General features: G+C 37.9%; 1 protein-coding gene across 6 annotated transcripts in view; it reads right to left on the bottom strand.

Annotated features, from left to right (window-relative positions):
- The window catches only part of LOC145686813 (uncharacterized), a 40,136-nt gene that overhangs the window by 106 nt on the left and 15,957 nt on the right, over positions 1 to 24,073 (bottom strand). For 5 of the 6 annotated variants that reach the window (XM_081760506.1, XM_081760507.1, XM_081760508.1 and 2 more), the window contains 6 exons: positions 20,466 to 20,575; positions 18,193 to 18,449; positions 12,063 to 12,650; positions 8,306 to 8,379; positions 3,944 to 4,077; positions 1 to 285 (listed from right to left, as the gene is read on the bottom strand). The exon at positions 1 to 285 is cut by the window's left edge and continues 106 nt beyond it. In XM_081760506.1, the coding sequence (XP_081616632.1) occupies positions 125 to 285; positions 3,944 to 4,077; positions 8,306 to 8,379; positions 12,063 to 12,650; positions 18,193 to 18,449; positions 20,466 to 20,499 (1,248 nt within the window). In that variant the 5' untranslated portion in view covers positions 20,500 to 20,575 and the 3' untranslated portion in view covers positions 1 to 124. The remainder of the gene's footprint in view (positions 286 to 3,943; positions 4,078 to 8,305; positions 8,380 to 12,062; positions 12,651 to 18,192; positions 18,450 to 20,465; positions 20,576 to 24,073) is intronic. The other variant, XM_081760509.1, reaches the window with a different exon arrangement.

Raw genomic sequence — 24,073 nt, 5'->3', positions numbered from 1 at the left:
GTTTCAAGAGAAACAACAAGATGGAAAGATAAAAGAGAAACAAACGAAATATCTCACACAAAGGACACAAAACTGACAACACAAGACAACAAAACAATGAATCTCTATCAGAAAACGTCTAACATTATACACCAATTTTCACATAAACTTTTGGTCTGGAGAACACCTTAATTCCTTCGTCCAACTTTGATAACTGTTTCTCGAGCTCTGCTTTCTTCTGACGGACTCGCAAAGTGTCTGATCCAGCAGGAAGCATGTTCAGCTCGTTGATTGACTCGTAGTAATCTAAAAAATAAAAAATAAAATTTACAAAAAAAAAAAAAAAAAAAAAAAGTGTTACCAATGATATAAATGTTCAATAGGTCGATTACAGTTAACTTCCTTATCCAAATGCTGAACTGTGAAGGAAAATCACTGCCATTACAATACTAACGTTTTGTTCTACCTCGAAAGAAGACGGAATTTTCGTGGCAGATGATTAAATAAAATACTTTAAAATGATCATCACTAAAAATTTTCTACATAAGTCTTCTAACATTAACCATTTCACTCCTTTGAAACTATCCTGAAAGAGCCAGTATCATTTTCAGCGTCAGTCACCAATGGGTTTGGATGTTATGGGCGTGTAAATTTGACATATGAATCTACAGGAAATACGTCTAGACATTTTCTTGGCGTTTCTTTCTGCTAATCTGAACAAAATATAACGCTGTGGACTAAGACGCGTCACAATGTTCGTGGGTGATTCCCTAGCACTTGGCTGGAATATGTATAGCAGTTACCTTTGGCAGTACATTAAAAAAATAAATAAATAAAAAATTTAAAAAAATAAAAAAAACGTATGCAAACCTTCTGTGCTTCTCATGCTTTGTTCCTCGATCTGCACGTCGATTGTTCTCTGTAAATGCTTCCAACGTGTCTTCAATAACAATCCTTTGATTTAAACCAAATTCAATCTTGTTTCTGTTTGAATACTATCTTCCACTTGCCTCTCGTGCTTTATAGATAGTACGGTTTCTATGTAGCATATTATATAAGGTTAGCAGAAAGAGATATCAAGCAAATGCCTAGATGTTGTGTTTCCTATGGATTCCTATGTTAACTTTACAGTCCCATAACTCACGAACCTATTGCTGACTGAGCAGGGAATCCATATGCATCTTAATTTGGACTGACTGTTTCAGGACATGTGTTGCATTCCACCATTCCGGATACAAAGGAGCGAAGTGTTACTTGTGACTTTCTTCTCAAAACATTTCCTCACTCGTTGTACCTTATATTGTTGCCCAAAGCCATTTGCTATCGTACCTACACTGACCAGCTAAAATAGTACGGAAAACTACGCAAGTAAACTATAACAGAAAGAAATGTAATCTTTAATGTCCCTGGATAATGACCTTTAAGCTAAAGGAGACAGATGATTAATGGAAGTGAACCATTATGAAAGAAACTGCTAAATGACAATGCGCGAGGAAACAGAAGAACCCCGACAAAACCTTAGGTGAGCGCTCTACATCGAATAACTATGTCTGCTTCTCAAGTAATAATAAAGTTTGTGGAACGAGAAACTGGAAGGAAACGGGAAAATCGCGAGAAAAACTTCGAACATGATATTGGCTACTAAAAGTGAGCAACATTTTGACCTTGATCAAACTAGTTTCTCCATGTTTATTTACATAGCACAAGATTAAAGTTTTCTCAATAATGTCGTGACTACTGTTGTAAAACTTCCGGCAATTTTTGTCGAAGGTCATCAATGAATTGCGTGAAACAAACCCAAGTCGTCGCATCATTATTCACCACAACACCACCACTTCCCACTCAGCACACCAAACTGTAGATTTTTCTTGTCTAGTAAGAATGTCAAATTAATGACATATTGTCCGTACTTCCTTGCTTTATCAGCTAATGACTTCTTTTTTGTTCTCCTGCATGAAAAATAAGATGTGTGGTGAGTGATTTCTGTCGCCTGAAGCAGCTGTTGATGCATGCTGAGGTAGCATACTCAGAGTGGAAAAAATGCTTTCAAAATTTGTTTCAGCGTAGGAAAAACCGTGCCAATCTTAATATATATATATATATATATATATATATATATATATATATATATATATACACATAGAGTTATTATTTTTAAACTCATGAATTTCATTTGGGTTTATAATTTCTAACTGAAGTCCGATTTTTCATACGGTTTGTGGCAAATGATCAAAAGAGGATGGGGGGTTTAAGGATGTATGTTTACTGGTTTAAATTCATCCGGGGTTAATATCAGCCACGCCTTAAGCAAATCAGGAAATATTTGCCAGTGTACCTTATAATTGGAATGAGGTGCGGTGCAATATGAAGATTTGAGTTTTCTTGGTTAGATGACAATCTCGACAAGGTCATGATTAATGAAAGTGAATGATTATGAATGACTTACTGGAATGAAAATGTGAGAGGAAAAGAAACAAACTCGAAAATACCTACAAACTTGATTTGTCAAACACAAATTCGAGGATCAAATCAGGAAATGAGTGCGTACTTTTGCTGTCTATTGTACATCAATTATATGCATTTTATGAATTAACTTCTTTACAAGTATCTTTTCTCGTTAAAAAAAAAAAAGTTTTCCTTTTCAAAAGTTGTTTCGTATTTAGTTCTAAATAGGTAATTGCTAGCACAGTTTAGCATCCCGAATGAAATTAAAATCATACACTTACTTTTAAAAAAAAATTACATTTTAAACCAAATTAAAAAGTTATAATGAAGATTTTCAGAAACTTAAAATTATAAGCATGAAATATTATGACTGAATAAGCGACAGTGCAGGAAGACATACCTATTTGGCTGATTGTTTGTTATTACGATTAGTGTGACTGAGACGTTAGCTGTTCACTGTTAGGATACATCTTTGGAACTGCCGACTTTAATTCAACCATTTATTATGCAATTATGAATTAATAATACTCTACAAAACTAGAAAAACTAGATGAAAGTCCTTTTTTTTGTCTGAATGTAGACTCTCGTTCGAAATATCATGGCTACTCAATTGTGTCTAAAATGTCTTGTACTCAAATCCAAATAAAAACATAAATAAATAAAAGAAAACTGAATTTTCTTCGGCTATTAACAGGGCCGTATTTCAAACCCAGGAGTCCACCAGGAAGGCATTTTTTTCTCCAGGACTCCGTGACCAAGGGGCTCCAGAAATTTTAAAAATTACTAAAAACATTTTCACCATAAAAGGTTAAAAGAACATCACATGAGTCACTTCTATATAATTCATGGATCCATCTGACTGTGTTGAGAGCGGGCTCATTTATAGAAGTTTTTGATGGGCCCCCTTGTATTTTCCCGATCCGGGGCCAAAAATGGTCTTAATCCGACCCTGTATATTTTCTATACGCAAAACAACCGTGCTGTAAATTGTAAATTATTATTTAGTTTCAAGTTATGGCATCATTTGAGATTTCAATTAAGCTGAATACTTCAGTATTAGTAAAATTATATTAATAAAGCAGAGTGGGAAATCAGAAACCTTTCAAGGACTGAATTACGGAAAATGTGAAAGGCTATTTTTACATCATGGGCTGGCAACATTGGTCTGGGATTAGCTGACTATATTGCCGGTACTCGACATGTTATCGTCCTCCGTTCCGTTTCCCCAAGTATGCGAGGAGTATGTGCTTCTTTGTACATATACCAACCACTACTTATGATAAAAGCGGACGACCCACTAAAAAATTCACCGTCTACGGCCCACCGGGAAATTTCCCGGCTTTCCTCCTGGCTAGTACGGCCCTAGCTGTTAAAGTCTATTACAATCCTGAGTACTCAACTGTCCTAAATTCTAAGAATACGACCTGCTAATGAGATGTGTGCGATCAGATTTTTTTTTTTTTTTTTTTTTAAACAAGAGTATACATTTTAGAACTAAAATATAATTTTGATTCCATACTTTTCTTAAGGAGCTTTAGAGTCTCCCTACGCTCAGAGTCAGACAATGGCATGTGGCCCTCTGGGCAATCAGGATCTATTAAGCTTAATTTTTCTGCAGCTTCTCGTTCGGCCTGACGACGTTCACGAAGATACCTACAGAAACAGAGAAAATTAACCATCAATGTTTTGTAACACAAAAGTTTGTTCTTGTTAAATATTGTAATATACCACATGCTTATGTTTATAAACAATTATACGTGCTCCTGTTTGTAAACAACAATGACATGTATTTACGATGGAGTACTATACCTCCTGTAAAAGAAGCACACGGTGGACTACCAGCAACACCTATAAGTCACATGATGACATGGGCGCAGCAGCGCCACTGCCGCCCGGAGCGCCTATATATGGAAGAAGATTGTACGGACAGGAACCAGTTTGCGATTGGTCTCCCCTCCTCTAGCTTGCATGGAGTTCTAGGACGAACCCAACCTCATAGCCTCTAGTCTGCTGCGGGAATCTCATTGATCTCAAGTTGCTGTGGCATGTGGCTTCCAGGTATTGCAGCATCCGCCTTATTCTCCCGACCTCGCACTCAGCGACTTTTCTTGTTTCCCCAAATGAAGAATCCGTTGCGTGGTCGCCATTTTGACAACACAGATGACGTCATTCATGAAGTAGAAGAGTGGCTTAAAGCACAATGTGCAGACTTCTACAATGATGGTGTTTGTAACGTGAAGGAACGCTGAGAGATATGTGTAGATTTGGGTAGTGACTACACAGAAATGGGTTGAGAACTACAAATCACAACAATCCCTGTATCCTGATTTTTTTACTATGATAATTAAAACTGTACGATACCCCATCGTACGTACGAGGGCTATTTAAAAAAAAAAAAAAAAAAAAAAAAAAACTCCGTTAACGTACCAGAAGAGATGAATCTGAGATGACGAAACGAAGATAAGACAAAGCTTGTATCCTGCTCGTTATAGCTTTGCAAATATTCACAGTGTTAATAAAACAAAAGTGACCAAAGAAACAAATATATATCAAGAATACTTGTGTAACAGTTTTGACAATGTAAGATGGTACAAGGAGAAACTTGAGGAACTCTGCCATGAAATATATAAAGTAATAGGGGATAAGAACGTGAAAGATGTAAGAAAGAGAATAGTACAGAATGGAGAGAAGAAAAGATTCTAGAAATTAATGAATAAGACAGGCAGAATACCAAATATGAAAATATTTCCCAAAATACATAAAAAGGAAATTAAACTGAGACTTGTGATGGAATGTAGGAAGAATATTTTTAAGCAGTCAGAAGAAGAGATAAAGAATATTGCAGAAGAAATAAGAGAAGGACAAGAAAGTAGAGCAATGGAAAACACAGATGAGGGAAGAGTATGTTAAAGCAAATAGGTGACAAGAAAGAAAAGAAAGAAAAAAAAAACAGTTTTGTACTATTCAAGCAATGTACCCTAGCATTAAGAGAGAGTACATCATAAAGACAGTAGCAGAAGAAATGCAAGATAATAGCAGAAGAAAGTGGAGAAAGGAAAAAAATGAAAGAGTAGCATGATTCCATTATTTGAAACGAAATCTTTAAGTTTTACGTCCCACAATAATACCATCTAGGCTAAAGACGACGGTGATGATGAGAAATAAATGAAATTGTTGCATGAAGTAAGTGAAAGAAAACGGAAGAACCCCAGAAAACGCACGCACACGGTGTTTGTCCACCACAAGTTTATTTGGCGCGAGCTGGGATCGAACCAAGAACCCCATGAACCAGAGGTGAATGCTGCCACTAACCCATCGTGGTCCTCAAGTGGAAAAGAAGAAAGTGATAGAAGCTCTAAGATTGATTTGGGAGAACAGTGGTGTACCATAAATGAATAAGTGGTGAAGATTTAAAAAAAAGGGGCTAAGCATAGGATCGAGACTGAGTCCGGTATTCACGGAAATTCTAATGAACAAGTGGGAACAAAGTGAAAGAAAATCAGAATTTTATAATGTTTTGAAGACATGTTGACGATTGTCTGGGAATATGGAAACGGATTAGGAGGCAAACGGTGAAATTTGTTACAAGAATTCAGGATGAAGAAAAAAGAATTAAGGTAGAAATGGAAGTGGAAGAGGAGAATAAGATAAACTATACGGATATGACGACAGAGAAAGTCGGTGGAAAATTCTGGACAAGGTGGTACCGGAAAGAATGCTCTATGGGGATATACTGCCATAAGAGGAGTGACGTAGATGTAGGGACCACGAGGAACTTTATAAGAAACATGCAAAGGATAGAAATCATAGGTAGTGACGACAGAAGAAGGATAAAGGAGATATAAATACATCAATTACTAATAGCAAAGGGTACAGAAGAGAAGATTTGAGGGAAGGGAGAAGAGACAGGAATGACTAAAAGACGTAGCTGAGAAAAGCAGGAGTCAAAACACCGTATTTGCACATACATAGGCTGCACTTTTTCCTAAATTTTGGCTTGAAAAATCATGGTGCGGCCTATAATCGAGATTTTCTCCCTCAGATCATAAATCGTCAATTTCAAAATGACATGTACACGTATATTGTGGGTTGAAATGAATACCATTACAAGTTACTGCAGTTACTTTTGTAAATTATCAAAGACTTAAGAAGAAAATAGCAGAAAACGTATCTTGTTCGCAAAAATTGCCACCTTCATTGGGTACCGGTAACACCCTACACTGGCACAAAAAACACTTGTATACTTAATTATTTCTTTAACAGGAATATGTGTACCTTTATTATAGAGTATATACAATATACACGGAATATTTATTTACAGTAACTGTTAAAAAAAATGAAATGCAATTTTGTTTCACAAAATTGTGTCAACTTGTTAGTACCTACCCAAATCAAGCACAATCACTTCCCACCATCTCAGCATCACCAGCGTCTAATTCTTCACCCTTTCTAGACGATCCAGAATGCTGCTTAGAGTCATCTTCATGAGTCACCCTTAGTTATGCGGGAATTGAAAAAGCGGAGGAAGAGAGATACATCTGAAAGTACTGTCTAATTGAATTTTCTCGTAAATTTAGTGCTGAGGCCTATATCTGAGATATACTTTCTTCTATATCTCGTGTCAAAAGTTTAGGTGCGGCCTATATTCGTGCAAATATTGTATAGAAAAAGAGAGAGAAGGATTTTAGACTTTGTAAGAAAGAAAAGAAAGAGGAAAGAGAAAGAGATAAAGGCAGAAGAGGAAGGAGTAGTATGTCGAATCAGTTATGAACAGTGTAATATGAAATACAGGATAAACAGGAAAGATTGGAAGAAAGAATAAGGGAACATAAAGACAACGTCAGAGTAAGAAGAGAGAATAATGCAGTATATAAGCATATTAAAGAAACAGAACATGAAATAAATTGAAAAAGAATCCAAGGACTGACGAGGGAAAAGACAGATATGATAAAGAGTGGAAAGAAGCTCAATGAATCAAGAAATGTGGAAAGGATGTATTGATGAATTAGACGACCGGGCTTACGATTAATGAGTTGTGGAATGGAGTGCAGAACAAAATAGAAAAGGAAAGAACTAAAACAGTAAACAACATTACAGATGGAAAATATTTACAGTTTGAACGTAATTAAAATTTTACGTTTTGTACAGATGGATGTAAAAAGTAAAGGGAAAACTTGATTGGCTCTAGAAGTATGATCGTGTCCTCCTTTCACTTTCTGTGGATGCTTAAGTTGTTATTCTTGGACTGATCTTTCATAAAGTGTCTGATGAAGGCGATGTTATATTGCCGAAACGGTTACATAAGTATTATTAATTATATATTTGGTGCTTTTATCAGTTTTGTTTTATTAACACTGAAGACAAAGCTGTACGTTGGATTTACTCCCTCCCCATCCGATAGACAAATTTTGCCATTCAATCACTCTGAAGCAGCGAGCTTTAAAACATATCGCGTGCACCGCCAAAGTATGAATTACGTAATGTAATTCGATATCTCCAGGGGGAAGGGCATAATATAACAGTATTCATTATCGAATGAGTAAGGATTATCGAGTACAATCAAAGCGCCCGCCAAGTGTGAACTACATGATGTATTTGGATTTTTCCAGGAGCTGATCTTGAAATTTCAGGAAATTCAGCAGACAGTTCAGAAATCGTAATCTACGCCTTTCAGAAACCACATACCTCACACTTTCAACAAGATCGTCTGCCGTCATAGTTTTTAACTCTTGGGCGCCCTCATCGTGTCGTACACACAGCCATAAACTGAGTAATGGCATATAGATATGTCTATGTAGTTTTATTGAGTGTGATTCCAAACTAAGCAAGTGCACAATTTAACGAATTTTATTGTATTTATAAGGAAATAAAGAATACTTACTTCGGGACTTCTCCTCTCTTGTAATTGGCTAGATCATTTTGTGATTCTTGCTGGTACTGAGCTTTGATATGAGCCTGAAACAAAGAAAAAGTTCTAATTTCTTTCCTGATAGAAGACTGCAGAGATTAAAATTCTGCAAGGTATACTCTAAGTATTTAAACTGGGGATAATTATTATCAAATTGACGCAGAAATACAGAAACAAACAAATCCACATCGAAATGAAATAAATGAAAGAAAAAAGCGTAGGATTTTAAGCCCGTATTTCCAGATCACTGACATAGACATTTAAACATTTCACAGTCTTCTGTGATAAATGCGTTGTCTATAAATTCATATATAGTTTTCCTTAGATTATAGGTCAAAGGTCGGTAACAGTGTCAAAGGATGCAAAGTTTCACAGATCATGATGGGAAGTATTTTGAAATCTGATAGTTATTTGAAAACTTCTAGTTGTAATATTTCCCAACCCAGAAATTAAACTAGTTCTCTACTTCCAAAACCCAAGTATTTTTGGCGAGAGAAAAAAAAAAAAAAATGTAGAACAACATATGAACATGACAGAGATTCCATTTGCGATTTTTTCCACAGTAAATGTTTGAAGATGTCAACACTAAAACAGAAATTGCATATCATGAAACTTTGTTACTTTCACAGAATACTGGAAACAAATGAATGTTACTTTACGATCATTTGAATCAGGGGCGGATCCAGGACGGACTTCTGGGGGGGGGGCGGTCGGCGGTAATACTGCTACTTTTAAGAGCTCCAAACTTGTTATGGATGGGTTTATTTATATATAAAATAAGAAAGTTTCCTCTTGTGGGGGGGGGGGCGATCGCCCCGATCGCCCCCCTCTGGATCCGCCCCTGATTTGAATCACAAATTCTAACCGTCCCTCTTTCTTATTTTTCATTTCACTGTGAATTGCTAATACGGAAATCCAGTCTTTGTTACGAATTTTTGGAGAGTTGTCACGGCCATAGCCATATGATCTCCAATTCACAGAAAAGTTATTTCTGCTTCCCTTCCTAAAAGCTGCAATCCAATTAGAAAATATTTTTTATACTTCTTGTCTAAAAATGTTGTTTTATAAAATCTAAAACATTTCGAATTAACACTGAAAAAGTATTCAAAAATTTGACTCAAAGAATGATTAAAGAGAGGAAGAGCTCATGCACCACTATGTGAAATAATAAATAAATTAATTGATTAATTTAAAAAAAAAAAAAGCGTATTCTGTAAACGACATTTTATCAATTAGAAGCAAAAAACTTACACATATGTGCTAACTTCCTTCCACTGTCAACGCTGTTATTCACCCTACAAGGAAATTTTGTAGGGAGAAAATTGTACTACTCAGCGTTGAACTTTGAAGCTTCATTCCGAATAGCAATGCTATCGTGAATACAGATCGAAGTACGAATAATATTATCAAATCTTATCAGTTTTTTTTTCCATAAAATTATTATAAATAATAGCTGCAGTATTACAGTATCTGCATCTAAACATTGCTTCACAGATTTATGGAGCAATTCATTAAAATTTTGTATGGAAAATGTAAATAGGAAACTTCTGTAACTATTCTAACTATATATAAAACTACATGAACTGACATAAAATAAAGGGGTACTTGCGGTTGACGTGGAAAGTTGAAATTTGCCATGATTGTAGCTTTCCGAGACTAACCCACAGGAAAATTGCCAAAACTGAATATTTATATGAAGAGCGATGAAGAAATTCTCCATGTTATTTAAATGGGCCTTTTTACTTTCTTTTTTTTTTTGGGGGGGGGGGGGCATATAATCTCATATTTTAAATACTTGGAATTGGAATAAAAACTTCAAAATCAGTATGCTTATACGTTTTCATTAGCGTTAACTAAGCAAATCGCCAAAAATAAAAATTTCCAACTGTAGAGTGGTTTTATGGGGAACTGAAAACTCTTTCCCATGTTATTTATATGAGACATCTTCTACACCCCAAAATGTTTAGGCACTTCCGGCGGGATTAGAATGATGAAATTTCGCATGATTGTAGCCTTTCGGGACTAACCCACAGAAAAACTGCCAAAAGTTAATATTTTTAGTTTTCAAGAGGTCTAAAGGGGGATGAAGAAATTCCCATGTTATTTAAATAGGCGTTTTCTTGGGATGTAAAATCTTTATCTTTTAGACAGTTGAAATAGGAAAAGAAAGTTTACATTTGGTACAATAGTGGATTTAAGAGGTGCGAGGCCGTAGACCGAGTAAACGTAGCGGTTAGGGGGCGAGGAAACCCACGCACACGGTGTTTGTCCACCAAAAATTTCACTTGCCGCGAGCTGGGATAGAGCTAGGACTCCATACACCAGAGGTGAACGCTCAACCACTGAGCCACCACGGCGCCAATAAATATTGCAATATAAGCACGAAGTAGAAAGTTCACTTCGGTTAGGTTAGGTTAGGCAATATAAGCACGAAAACGAATTTACCATTGCATCATTGATTCACCAATATGATAGTCCACTGCACAAGCGAAAAGTAAAAGCTAATGCGCACAGCTACAAAACGTAAGTTTGATACACATTGTTAGCAGAAAAGAAAAAAATATTATTTCTCTCCTCAACCATACGTTGGCGGGCGACATAGAAATTTTAAAACTTTTCTCTCCCTTGGGAAAGCTGATTTATACTTTGATAAAGTCTCTTCTTCGTAACTGCATCTAGATACTCTATCCTTGGTTTTTCCTTTTCCTTGTTTTCTTTCTTCCTTTCCCTCTATCAGCACGGTGATCCAATCGGAGTGCGAATAAGATGGCCAAGTATGCTGTTTCTTCTTTTTCTTATTATCTTCATGATCTGTCGTCCTTCATTAGCTTCCTTCAGAACGTCTTCATTCCTTTTCCTTTTGGTCCATGATATGCGCAGCATTCTGCGCCAACACTGCACTTCAAATACTTCCAGCTTGGGCATTTCAGCTTTCCTCAATGTCCACGTCTCTGATCCGTAAAGCGCCACGCTCCATACCAGGGTCTTAATAAATCGCTTACGAACGTCCAATGACACATTTCCTGGTGTTAGCAGTCAAAGATAAGATTGTGAAGTTGAATGAGCTGATTTTGAGTTTAATGTTCCTTCAGCAGCAAGCCTACATAAGATGTCGACCTACTGATTCATGTAGAATCCGAAACATAGAGCTCCTGTCGGGAATCGAACCTGGGTTTCTCACGCCATAGGCGCATATGCTAACCACTTAACCACGAAGAAACTCTGTAAATTTGAAGTTGTCGATTATAAAACAAGCACACCACATCTAAAATCGTTTTAACATTTTCATTTTATAAATCTCTTTCTTAGCAAATCGAAATTCCCTAACTTTTTCAGATTTTTTCAAATTCACTGACATTTTTCGATTTTCCAGTGTCGGCACCCTGGTTATTATATCTGCAATTACAAAAACTAAACAGTAATTTATTTAATTGTTACACAATAATAATAATAATAATAATAATAATAATAATAATAATAATAATAATAATAATAATAATAATAATAATAATAACCTATCATCAATAATGTGTGATATAAGCTAATTTACATCCCATCATTGAGGTCAATTTTCCCGTGATCCCATTTTATTAAATGGAAGCTTAAAGGGAATCTTTGTTTTGTTACGCTCACATTTGCCAGTCTTAGCAGAAGTTATTGACATAATAAACGATATGAGAGGGCTAAAAATTTTTACGCTATGGTAGGTAAGTATAGGTGCCTTACGTACCTGTCGATTCACACCAGAGAACTTATCAGCGTCTCCCTTTTCGTCTTCTCTACTTCTACAAGGACCACCAGTGTGGAAAGTAGGCTTTACTTGTACTTTATTTTTTCCACATCGAAACGTCTTTACAGCAGGCTTTTTCACCGTATGACGAGGAGAGTTTGCTGGGTAAACAACTGCATTATCGTCCGTACACTTTTGCCGTTCCTCATGGTTCTTCGTCTCAATGTCCGTCGTTTCTTCGAAGACTTCTTCGCCGTTGGCACTACCAGAGAAAGACCCTGTGGATGCGCTTTGCCGGTTGGCAAGGGGGTGAGGTTGATTAGTAGCCTTCGTCTTCGTCGTCTCTGTTTGAGTTGAGTGAGTCTCTACCAGCGTTTTGATGTTGTCACTCTCCCCTCGATGCACAAGGTTGCGAACCGATCGAAAGTCGCTTGGTCTATCCAACTGCTTGCCCTGTGTTTTCGACTTAGCCCTCGTCAGCTTCGCAGTATTCGATAAATCAGAAGTCGAGTCACTTTTGGAGACAAAAGTTGATTTATTAACATGCCTCGTCAGTGATCCATTATCACCCTGTTCCTGTCTTACGAACTGTAAGTAAAATAAACACCATTAGCAATAGGGTGCTTAAAGCACACTTTCTTACATATTCAACATTCGATTACATTTGTATCGAATGGATCGAAGTTTTGAATCTACTTGCAGGGAGATTTCCTTTAAGTTGTGATTAAAATACTGACATGTTCAGATTATCTTAACTTCTTATTCCTGTCATTCAAAACGTAAAATTTGCTACTTATTTCGTGGTGATTCATATGTTTTAGAGGCCTCTTTTTATGTTTTAACAACAAAAAATATTTTTTTAAGAGAAAAAATTTCTTTAAAAAATCTGAATACTAAATCATAACTAAAATTTAAGAGAGTTTTGTTTTTTTCTTTGAAACCAAGTGACACCAAGGTAAAAAGTATAATTTTGTGGATACCAGGAAATACCACGTCTCTCTCATACAAATAACGTAAGTGGTAACGATGCGAGTGACGAAAGTGCCCTCCACGAGTGTAATTAATCAATACAATGCCAACAAACTATGTATCCATGGTACAGAGGTATCCCTTAAGGCAACACGACACCACCAGGACCTCCTAACATGGTTTCTAACCTACCGTGAGTGGACCCAAGAACTGTGAAATCAAATACTCTTCACAAATGAGTCCTCGTTGTTTTGAAAAGTGATTTCTGACGTCTTGACATCTAGCGGGGACCAGGGACAACCTATGAGCCTACCAATTTGGTAAAATGAAATCGTCATGAGAACACCAAGGTTTGATGTGGGGTGGCATCATGTTAGGGACACGGACACCTCGCATGTATCCTTCAGGATAGTATTACGAATGCGGTCTATTCAGACTTTTTTCCTGCAACGATACGCACGACTCTTCCCTGGTGCATATGGCTGTAGGTTTCGTCTAATGAGTGATAATACCCACCCATACAAAGTATGGTGGTGAAAGAATTCAGGGAACACATGCATAGAGTGGTCATCACGCTCCCCGGGTCTTAATCCAATTGAACATGTCTTGGTCGTCCTTAGATGTTGGATTAAAACTTGAAATTCACCACCCAGGACTCTGGATGACGTCCGACAGGTGCTTGTGCAAAAGTGAGATTAATTACCCTTTCCCTACGGCATCCCTTAACTTCTAAGTAAAACTGTAAAAACAACATTTTTTGATGATTTCAATCTTTATTGTTATTTCTAAGAGGTTTCCTCCTCTTTTAATAGATTCTCTCCATATCCCTCTCATAATGTAAAATTCATCAGAAAGTTCTGTATATATATTATATTTTTGAGATTTACGTCCCCTAGTTCAGTCCTGTAAAGGAGATGATGACAATAAAATAAACTCGACCCAAGAGTTAAGCATATTCGAAAATTCACTTGAAGCGTTGATGCAGTTATACTTTGCGAAAATTTTAAACCCCTTTTTCCTTAGATGTATCCTAATTAAAACGTAATGATAAAATCCCAGATCAATTCAAATGCTGTGTTCAAAAAGTCATTTAAACAGTTAAAGCCTTTCCTCACTTTCGCTACTTTACGGATAGAAAATGGGAAATTAAAGTACGTATTACAAAAATTTCCTCTCTTTAGAAACGGAATTCGAATCAAGGATTCTACGTACCAAAAGTAAGCGCTCTACCACTGAGCCACCCCCTCATTTGATTCTATTAAAGACTAAGTACGGAAAGCATCAGTAGTTAGCCGAATGCCCAGGTTATGAACATTGTCAAATTGTTTCAGCAGAGTGGAACGAGCAAGCGAATAAACAATACAACCGTAGTCTACGTAGGAACGAATTAGGCTATGATATAATCGCAATGTAACACAATTAGTACCCAAGCACTCGAAGTAACTTCATAACTCGAAGACAAGGGTACTTAAGATTCAGTGTGTGTAGTGTCGACCTTAAGCAACGATCAAAAATCAAACCCTGTCAACAAATGAGAGGTGAGTGCCACTGATATAAAAGTCCAGATTAACAATCAAGTTCGTTGGTAATAAAAGTGCACGCGCTGAGGGGTTTTTTTTTTTTTTTTTTTTGGTCTTATTCGACCAGTGAACAAAACAATTTAAAATAAGTTACAGCTGTCGAGTAATACCGCGTAGGTACCTGGAACGACAGTAAGTGCCTTGATCGTTAACATAGAGTAGGCCAGACACAGGAGTTTGAATCTGAGATAGAACACTGTTGATGGTAACAGTGGACAGAGTGGCATTGAGAACATACATATCCTTGGGAGACACCGCTTTATTGCGGAAATCTCCCTGAAAGACTAGCGCTTACAAAATTCTTGAAATAACGTTCATCCAGGAAGTTGTTTATAAATGTTTCCATGTGGCCACGAAGACCACAGTCGTGTGATTGTTCAAAATTCCGTAGCGTCAAACCTTTTTCAAATCAAAAAATATAGCAACAAAGTGCTGACGATTAAAGAAAGTTTCTTGAATCCGGCTATAGAGGTTAGAAAGAATGTATGTAATAGATCAGAAGGCTTGAAAGCTAAAATGAAACTTGTTCAAAAGAAAGTATGACTCTACACACCAAACGAGACTCTTGCGTACCATTTGCGCACACAGATACAGATCGTAAAAACAATGGGTCTGTAGCTCGTGACTGTTGTTGTGTTTTTCTCTGGTTTCAAAATAGGAAACACCAGAGCCTCATGCCTTTGACGCGGGAACGTCTTCTCCAACTAGATGCGATTAAACACCTGTAATAATGCAAGCTGTGAATCGCTCGAGGTACTCCGCAACATATTACAAAATATACGCTCAATCTCTGTAATAGTGTTGGACGACTCACGTACGGCGCAGTGAATTCGTAAATCTTGAAGGAACATTATAAACTTCAGTATTTGTGCTACGGAAATTTAAATGGCTCTTCTTGGTATGAGTGTGAAAGCGATTAAACTCGACTGAATAGTTTGCGGAGTTAGAGACAAAAGAAAAGTGTCGGCCTTATATGTTGGATATCTCTGTGGAGTTAGTCTCCAGAACCCCGTTTATTGATAGAGTGGGCATCCTACAAGAATAACAGTGGCCATTTATAGAGCGAACTCGACGCTAAATAGTAATCATAGGGAAAATGAAATCTTTAAGTTTTACGTCCCACGGTTATGCCGATTAGGCTAAAGGAGACGGTGATAATGAGAGATGAGTGAAATGGTGGAATGAAGAAAGTGGGAGGAAACGGGAGAACCCCGAGAAAACCCACGAGCACGGTGTTTGTCCACCACAAAGTCCACACGGCGCAAGCTGGGATCGAATCAGGGACCCCAAGCACCGGAGGTGAACGCTCTACCACTGAGCCCCCCCCCCCCCCCCCGGTAATCATAGGGGTTAGACTATTGAAATACTTACGTAATCTTTCCAATTTTTGGCTTCCAAGATTTTATTAGGTACCTAGTGCAGGTACGAAGAATGAGAAATTATTGAAAATTGTTGGCAGTGGGATGCCGATTAAAAGTGGCAAAAGGACGTCGGCATGCCGACAGATTTCTACAGACCAGCAAGTAATCCGCCTCTGGTAAGGAACTATGGACAGCATCTGCTCAAGTAGGTCTACAGCTACATACGAATAAGTCTTCAGGAGAATGAAACTCACTGGGCTCGCGAAATGCTGGCCAATTAGTACACTTGATGTTGAAGCGTCGACGATGGGATGAATTACTAATAGGGAGAAGAATAGTGATCACTGGAAAATGATCACCGGTACTATCACGGAGATCAGGATGTACTTTTCATGTGAAGGAAGCCGCAAGAGAAACATTACAGAGGGAGGGGTCAATGCATGAGTAGTTACCAGATCCAGTAGAAAAGTACTGCCATTATTAAGTATGGTCATTTCACTCTCAGCGACGAACTCTTTCTTGCAACCTGGAGTTTAAGTTAACAGATGAAGAACGAAAGTCACAGAGCACAGCAATGGCTACGCCGTCTGCAGTGTGATCATTTGTATGTTTGTCATATTTGTAAATCGTGTAACGAGATAAAATAGATTAATGAGGAAGCTGAAAACGAGTTTCCTGCAAGCAAATAACAGCTGGTGAGCGGCCAGAGATCAGCTGTTTCAGTTCCTCAAGAGATTATCGAAGCTGTTAAGATTCCACTGTACGTCATTTCACCTGTAAAAAAATACAAAGGGTAGTTTATTCTTGGGTTCTTTTCTTCTAAGTATTTCGAAAACGCGAATTGTAATTTTGTTATTTCATAAATATTTCAATAATAATTGCAGCATGACTTCATTTAATGAGAAATGGGAGCGAAATGTTTAGTGTAGTCGAGCGTACTTTTTAATATCCAGGGTGTCCACTAAAATTCCAAAATTAAATTTCGTGACCTTTTATTTACCAAACCATAAAATTTAGTAACATTCACAAGAGTGAATTTGGGTGCGAATTAGACCGAATTTTCACGCATGCGATAGAAAAAATGAAATGAAATGAAATCTTTAAGTTTAACGTCCCACAGTTATGGCGGTTAGGCTAAAGGAGACGATGATTATGAGAAATGAATGAAATGGTGGAGTGAAGAAAGTGGGAGGAAACGGGAGAGCCCCGAGAAAACCCACGAGCACGGTGTTTGTCCATCACAAAGTCCACACGGCGCGAGCTGGGATCGAACCAGGGACCCCAAGCACCGAAGGTGAACGCTCTACCACTGAGCCACCGCGCCCCCTACACATGCGATAGAGGTGTGCTTTGCTTGCGATTTGGTAGCGTCTAAAGCCGACCATAGGCACTTTTGTGCTGAATTTTGACGTTTTATAGAATAAAATTTTCCAGTCTGTACTTATACAGGGTGTCCGAGAAGTCCTTCCCTGATTACAGAAATTGATAACTCAGGCTAGAAATAAGACAGAAATATGAAACTGGTGTTGAATTGTTTACAAACTATAAAAGTTTTTGTCTGTGTTAGGTTTGTTCTGTTCTGTTTTACCAAGTCTCAATTTTGTTTGTTTTAGGTTTGTAGGACGTAAGTAAGAAGCCCAAGAAGCCATGCCAACCAACCAGGAGAAGGCACAGTGTGTTCTCTGGTACCATGAGACATGATCACCAACCACGGTGCAGAGACAGTTCCAGACAACAAGGATGAGGTCTACCGAACACGTGTACCAGATCTTGAAACCCTGCAGCAACGAATAACCACAGTCGTTGCATCGATCGCTCCAGTGATGTTGGCTAATGTGTGGATGGAAATTGAATATCGCCTAGATGTGCTACGTGCTACCAAGGGTGCTCATGTGGAAGTGTACTGATGTGACCAAAACTTTTGTAGTTTGTAAACAATTCAACACCAGTTTCATATTTCTATCTTATTTCTAGCCTGAGTTATCAATTTCTGTAATCAGGAAAGGACTTCTCGGACACCCTGTATTTGTAGAAAAATCGTGACCCAAAAGCTAAAATTCGTGACTTTTTCTTGACTTTCATGACCATTTTCTGATTTCGTGACTGTTTCATGACTTTCGTGACCGATAGACACCCTGAAATCTCAACTACTTCTTCAGTGGCATTTACACACAAGATGGACACAAGGTAGGATGGATATAAGGACACAGGTGTACTTACCCTCGGGTTGCTCTCCATCCTTCCAACACTGCTTGCCTTTATGGGACGTGCTGCAGTGACCTTCCCAGCATTCTCTGCCCTCGGTGGAATACTTAATTTCGAGCAGAAGTCCATAAGTTTGGAAGGAACATTCGTATACTTATCAGGCTTCGGCGGCAAAGGTTTATTCGCTGCTTGTTCTTTGGACGCCCTCTTCATAGCCTGCATCTCACGGATTCGGTTCATATTCTCCTGGATAAAGTTTTTTGTAGGCTTCTCTAAAAAGAATTCACATTTCATTGTAAACAATTTGAATATCTAATAATTTAACAGCTTAAATGATCAAAAACATTCAAAATTATAAATACTGTACTTTACAGAAAAAATTAACCGAATCTGTACAAACACTGGATGAAATCTTTAAGTTTTACGTACCTCGGTTATGCAGGCTAGGCTAAAGGAGACGGTGATGACGAGAAATGAATGAAATGGTGGAATGAAGAAAGTGGGAGGAAACGGGAGAACCGAACCCCAAGAAAACCCACGCACACGGTATTTGTCCACCACAAAGTTCACTTGGCGCGAGCTGGGATCGAACAAAGCATCCCATGCACCAGAGGTAACACTGGATGAGTATTGATGTGATTCATACATCAAAATTTCCTCTAAAATGAATTAGGAATTATTTATAAATAACTTCACAAGGCAAGAGAAAACGAGATTAACTTCGAAATAAATTAAGAGCTGATAATAATATTTCAACAAATAATTGTTTAGAGTTCTATCTTTGAAAAAGTTCACTAGAGTCAAACCTCTCCTCACGGAATAACACAGTCAAACGGAATAACAGATATCTCCATTGTGCGGAGGGCCGCGGTGGCTCATTGGTAGAGCGTTCACCTCTGGTGCTTGGGGTTCCGGGTTCAAACCCTGCTCCCGCCAAGTGAACTTTGTGGTGGACAAACACCGTGTGCGTGGGTTTTCTCGGGGTTCTCCCGTTTCCTCCCACTTTCTTCATTCCACCATTTCATTCATCTCTCATCATCACCGTCTCCTTTAGCCTAACCGGTATAACCGTAGGACGTAAAACTAAAAAATTTCATTTCATTTTCCATTGTGCGGACAGATTCTTTGTCTTGGCAAACATCCTGTTTAAATAATGGATAACGTTTCTCCTCGATCACACTATCCGAGGAAAAGGAAGGAACTGGTCTGGGACCTGTATGTTAGGTACCATCCCGGCATTTGCCTGGTGGGAATGAGAAAACCCACGAAAATCTAACTCAGGATGGCTGGCTAAAGGCTCAGGATGGCTTTTTAGACCAAGTGTCCCCACCGGAAATCGAACCCAGGGCCGCTCGCACCAAAGATGAGAGCGTTAGCGATCACGGTACGCTGGGCCATTACAGTTATTACACAGTATTCGTGAATAATGTTTTATTTATTTATTATTATTTTCAGTCTTCTCAAAATAATACCGACAAGCATAACCTTATTGGTAAAAGAAATAATAATAGAAGTAAAACAAAATAAAAAATAATCATAATAGAGTTGAAGCAAACAAAAACATTACTGTATTTGAACTACTATATTTGTTACAGACTATCCATACGGTACGTTTTACGCATTTTGTTTTCAAAATGTTCCAAGTTAGTTTAACCACATCGCATTGTGTTTATTATTATTATTATTATTATTATTATTATTATATAACGAAAGCCATGAGATGTTATTAAAACAGCATTATTAAAAAATAAGGTGCTGACGAAGGTGGGGATTTCCATTGAGAATTTCGGCATTAATAAATATTTAAACGCATTCCTGAGTTAATTAGTTATATAAGTACAGCAGTGTGCAGTGACTTTCGTTACGCAATAAGAACAGATCATAATATTGAGGTTATCTTAATTTCTTACAAATGAACGGACATGATTCCAACCTTCAAGTGTTAAAACATATATTATTACTTTTATTTTTTTTTTCCTCCAGGACAAAAATCAACAAAGAAATCTGTTTACGTATGGACTGATCGTCACCAAAGACCCCAAGAGGGATGAAATATCGAAGATATAATTTAAAAATGAAACACAGTATCAGCGGGTGCAGGGTAAGTTCTGCTTTGTACATATGAACGAAATTACGTGACTCATCCACTGAATATACATTACGTGAAGTCAAACAGATGCTGAAAATCAAATGACAGACGGGATTTCTGAGGAAAATGGTGAACTGATATCCCGCTCCCTTGACCAAGTATAATTACTACAGGAAGTTTTAGTAAAACAAGAACTTACTGGGTGGAGCAAACATTCCATCTAGAGAATTCATGATCACTATCTTCGGCGAAATAAACTTTATTGTACGGAACAATACTCTGCAGCCTACGTTAATATTTTCTCAAGACCTGCAATTAGAAATAAACATTATTATAAATAGTGATGTACTTTTTTTTTTTTTTTTTGACTGTTTGAGCGATTCAGTAAGAAAGACGTATAGACGTATGTCACAATTTTGGAAGACTTAATTTTGAGTCCAACTGGCACCTTCTGACTACTTGCGTCTATACTACGAGGGCGATTCTGAAAGAAATGCCTTCAAGCCCACTACTTGATCAATAGTATTGCAAACACTCTGAACTGTTTATTAATGCACAGATATTTAAGCTATAAAATGTCACTTGTTTCACCTTCCTATCTCTTCTCATTCCAGAGTAATGGAGCAGTCCATAGCATCCAGTGGTGACATCTGGTTGAAACAGAAAACTGTCATTGAATTTCTGACTGCGGAAGGTTGTGCATCCGGGAACACTCATCTCCGGCAACAAGTAGTAGATACACCATTACGACCCGGAAACGAAGCGTCAGTCGATGGAATACCGCCACACGTCCTCTCCACAGCCAAAAAATTCGAAGTTGTCCCATTTGCTGGCAAAGTGTTGTTGATATTCTGCTTCATCCTACCTATAATCAGGATCTTGCGCCCTGCGACTTTTGGCTCTTCCCCAAACTTAAAGATCACCTTAAAGGCTAACGCTACAGTTGTGACGCAGAGGCGGAGGCAGCAGTTCGATAATGGTGTTGCCAGCAGCCACAACAATTCTTCGCCGACAGTATGAAAACCCTTGTTCCGCGCCCGTATTGGGGATTATGTTGAAAAATGGTAATATCATTTGTAGCTGAAAATTGCAAGCTTTCCACTGATAAATGTATCGGTGCTATCTGTCAAAAACAACTAAAGATATCACACCTTGGAGGCATTACTTTCTGAATCACTCTCGTAAAACGTGAGGTTCATTTTGAAATACAACCAAATGAGAACAATTCGAATCGTCAGCTCTACTGGGAAAATTATTTCTGAGAAAATGCATTTTGTGGCATACGCCTATTTTCCACTCAGACCTTCATTTAATATAACAACAATGGAACGACAAACATGATCAAATAGCGTATTTGCGTCATACACGTGTTCATTATAGCTATGGTTGCCATCTGTCTCTAATTAGGCAGCCATTCCGAATATAAAGAAAATGTTCAGCGTCGAGAGACCCTAATTACGTCAATTATCTATAATATTTACAAAATATGCAAATGATATTTCTTTATTTTCGACCCAGGACGTGTGTCTATGACTATCAAGATATTGGTAACATTTCTCGTATTGGTAGCACTGAAATCACCGTCATGATGTTCATTTTTGCCTGGTTTAATGGTTCGTAACTTCTGTTTAACTAACCGCTAAGAAGCTGATGCTACGAGTTTTCTGGTTTTGGTTTAAATTTTTCATTCATGAATATATGTATTTCTATGTACTATTCTTAATAAATTGTTTTATGTAAAAAAAAAATAAAAAAATTGGGTCCGAGGAATACGCTCAATAACTTACCAAAAGGTTGCAAACCTACGTATAGCTTCAAATAGCTTCACGGTGTTCATTCAATACCGTACGCAGAGGAGAAAGCTCGCTTGGTGTGCGTATAAGTACGAAACCATCCGTAAATAAACGATTAAATCAGAATATATAAGGATGCGCGAAATATGATTGTGTTATCTTCAACCACTATGCAAGAAAAAAAAAAGTAGCATTAACAAATAAAAGTTATTTATAGAGTACACACTTCGTACAGACTAAATGAAAATTAAATTATTTTTTGTACGCCAGTTATTTCACCGACGTGACAATCTGAGAACTTAGTAGTAACTTCGGACAAATATAATTGGTTTCGTAGCTGAAGAGGAACTGATGTAAGAAAAATCGAGTATTTCCTCCTTTTATCATATAATACTATTAGATAAAATAATACGTGTCTTTGTATCGTATATTCTCATAGAAAGGAATCGCCTACAGCCACCAAATTTTGTAGACACGTATCGTCACCAGTCTAATCGTGTACGAAGCTTTTTTTTTTTTTTTTTTTTAGATTTTCGATTCAAGAGGGATTGAGGGGGTCAAAATTTACAGTACATATATGTACAGTAAACCATAACGTCTGTGAGGTAGGCAACCCAAACTAAACGGTGGATCAGGTTACTGGCCCGAGAATCGATAGGGTTAATGCTGAACGCATTGCTAGTCGTTATATACTTCACACATTTTTTTACTATCAGAGATTTTGCACAAACATTTTTCTTCCCGTGTGAAGAACGCGCATTTCTGCTACTGTAATATATAAATCAGTCGTCCGAGATGTTCTGTAGTGCCGACATTGGTTGTCCAACCACAACAGGAGTTGTGATAGACACTTATGTTCTCCGAGTGGCCAAGCACTTATATGAAACAAGAGTGTAAAAATGTGGCAAATCAGGGCGGAGAGTCGGTCAACGCACCGGCACGGTAACCCAGGCACCTGGGTTGATTCTGGGCGCAGTCGTACATTTTCTCACTTATTCAATAGCATTCAATAAGCTTTAATTAACTATACGTTCAAGGTACCTACATTGAAAATTGATAATAAGTATCGCTCTTGTCCTATATGCTCCATTTATAAACTGTACGAGGAAAAGCATAGTAAAAGATACTACGGTTCAACTTCTCCATGAGGTAAAGGGTTATTCAAACAGCGCACCGGTTTTGGATCGTCTCGCAAATTATTGTTTCTCGGTTGCCGAAATTGTTTTGTATTGCTGCTCTACCCACAAACATTCAGATAGTAACCTTAGTCTGAATTTCTCGCATTTCTTCAGTCTCTGTCTAACCACGGAGCAGTTTGCTACAGCGCAACGTGTGCTAATTGTGAAAACTTTTTACCAGAACGGAGAAAGTTATGCAGCAACTGTTAGACACCTTCGCGCGGTTGTAGGGCGAAATGAGGCACGAATGAATCAACAGTTCGCACTTATGAAAAAGTTCATTGAAACCCGGTTCAACAGTGAACACTGAAAGTCCTGGGCATTGTCGTAGTGGTCGTTCTGAGCAAAATATTGCGGTGGTTCGTGACAGAGTGGCTGTTAGTCCAATGAAATCGGTTCCTTGCCGTTCCCAAGAATTAGACATAGGACGTTCTTCAGTACAGACAATTCTCCAGTATGATCTCCATTACCACATTTACAAAATTTAGTTAACGCAGCAGCAGGGCCGTGCCGTGGGGGGGACGGCACCGGGCGCCGAAGTAAGGGGGCGAAAAAATCGGGAGAAAAAGGAGCAAAAGAAAGGAAAAATTACTTGGAATATATATATGGGGGCGCCGTCGTATACTCTCACCCCGGGCGCTAATTTTCCACGGCACGGCCCTGCGCAGCAGCTGAAAGAGGGTAATTACGCGAAGAGGCGAAATTTTGTTGACTGGTTTTTGAGAAGACGACGACTTTGCGAACAAAATCATCTTCAGTGACGAGGCGAATTTCCACTTAAATGGATTTGTGAATAAGCAGAATTGCCGTATCTGAGGGTCAGAAACTCCTTGCAT

The sequence above is a fragment of the Thermobia domestica genome, chromosome 5, assembly GCF_964235325.1.
Source record: "Thermobia domestica chromosome 5, izTheDome1.hap1.1, whole genome shotgun sequence".
Taxonomy (NCBI): Eukaryota; Metazoa; Arthropoda; class Insecta; order Zygentoma; family Lepismatidae; genus Thermobia; species Thermobia domestica.
Note: the sequence above shows the minus strand (reverse complement) of the source record. Positions and strands in the feature narration are given on the sequence as shown.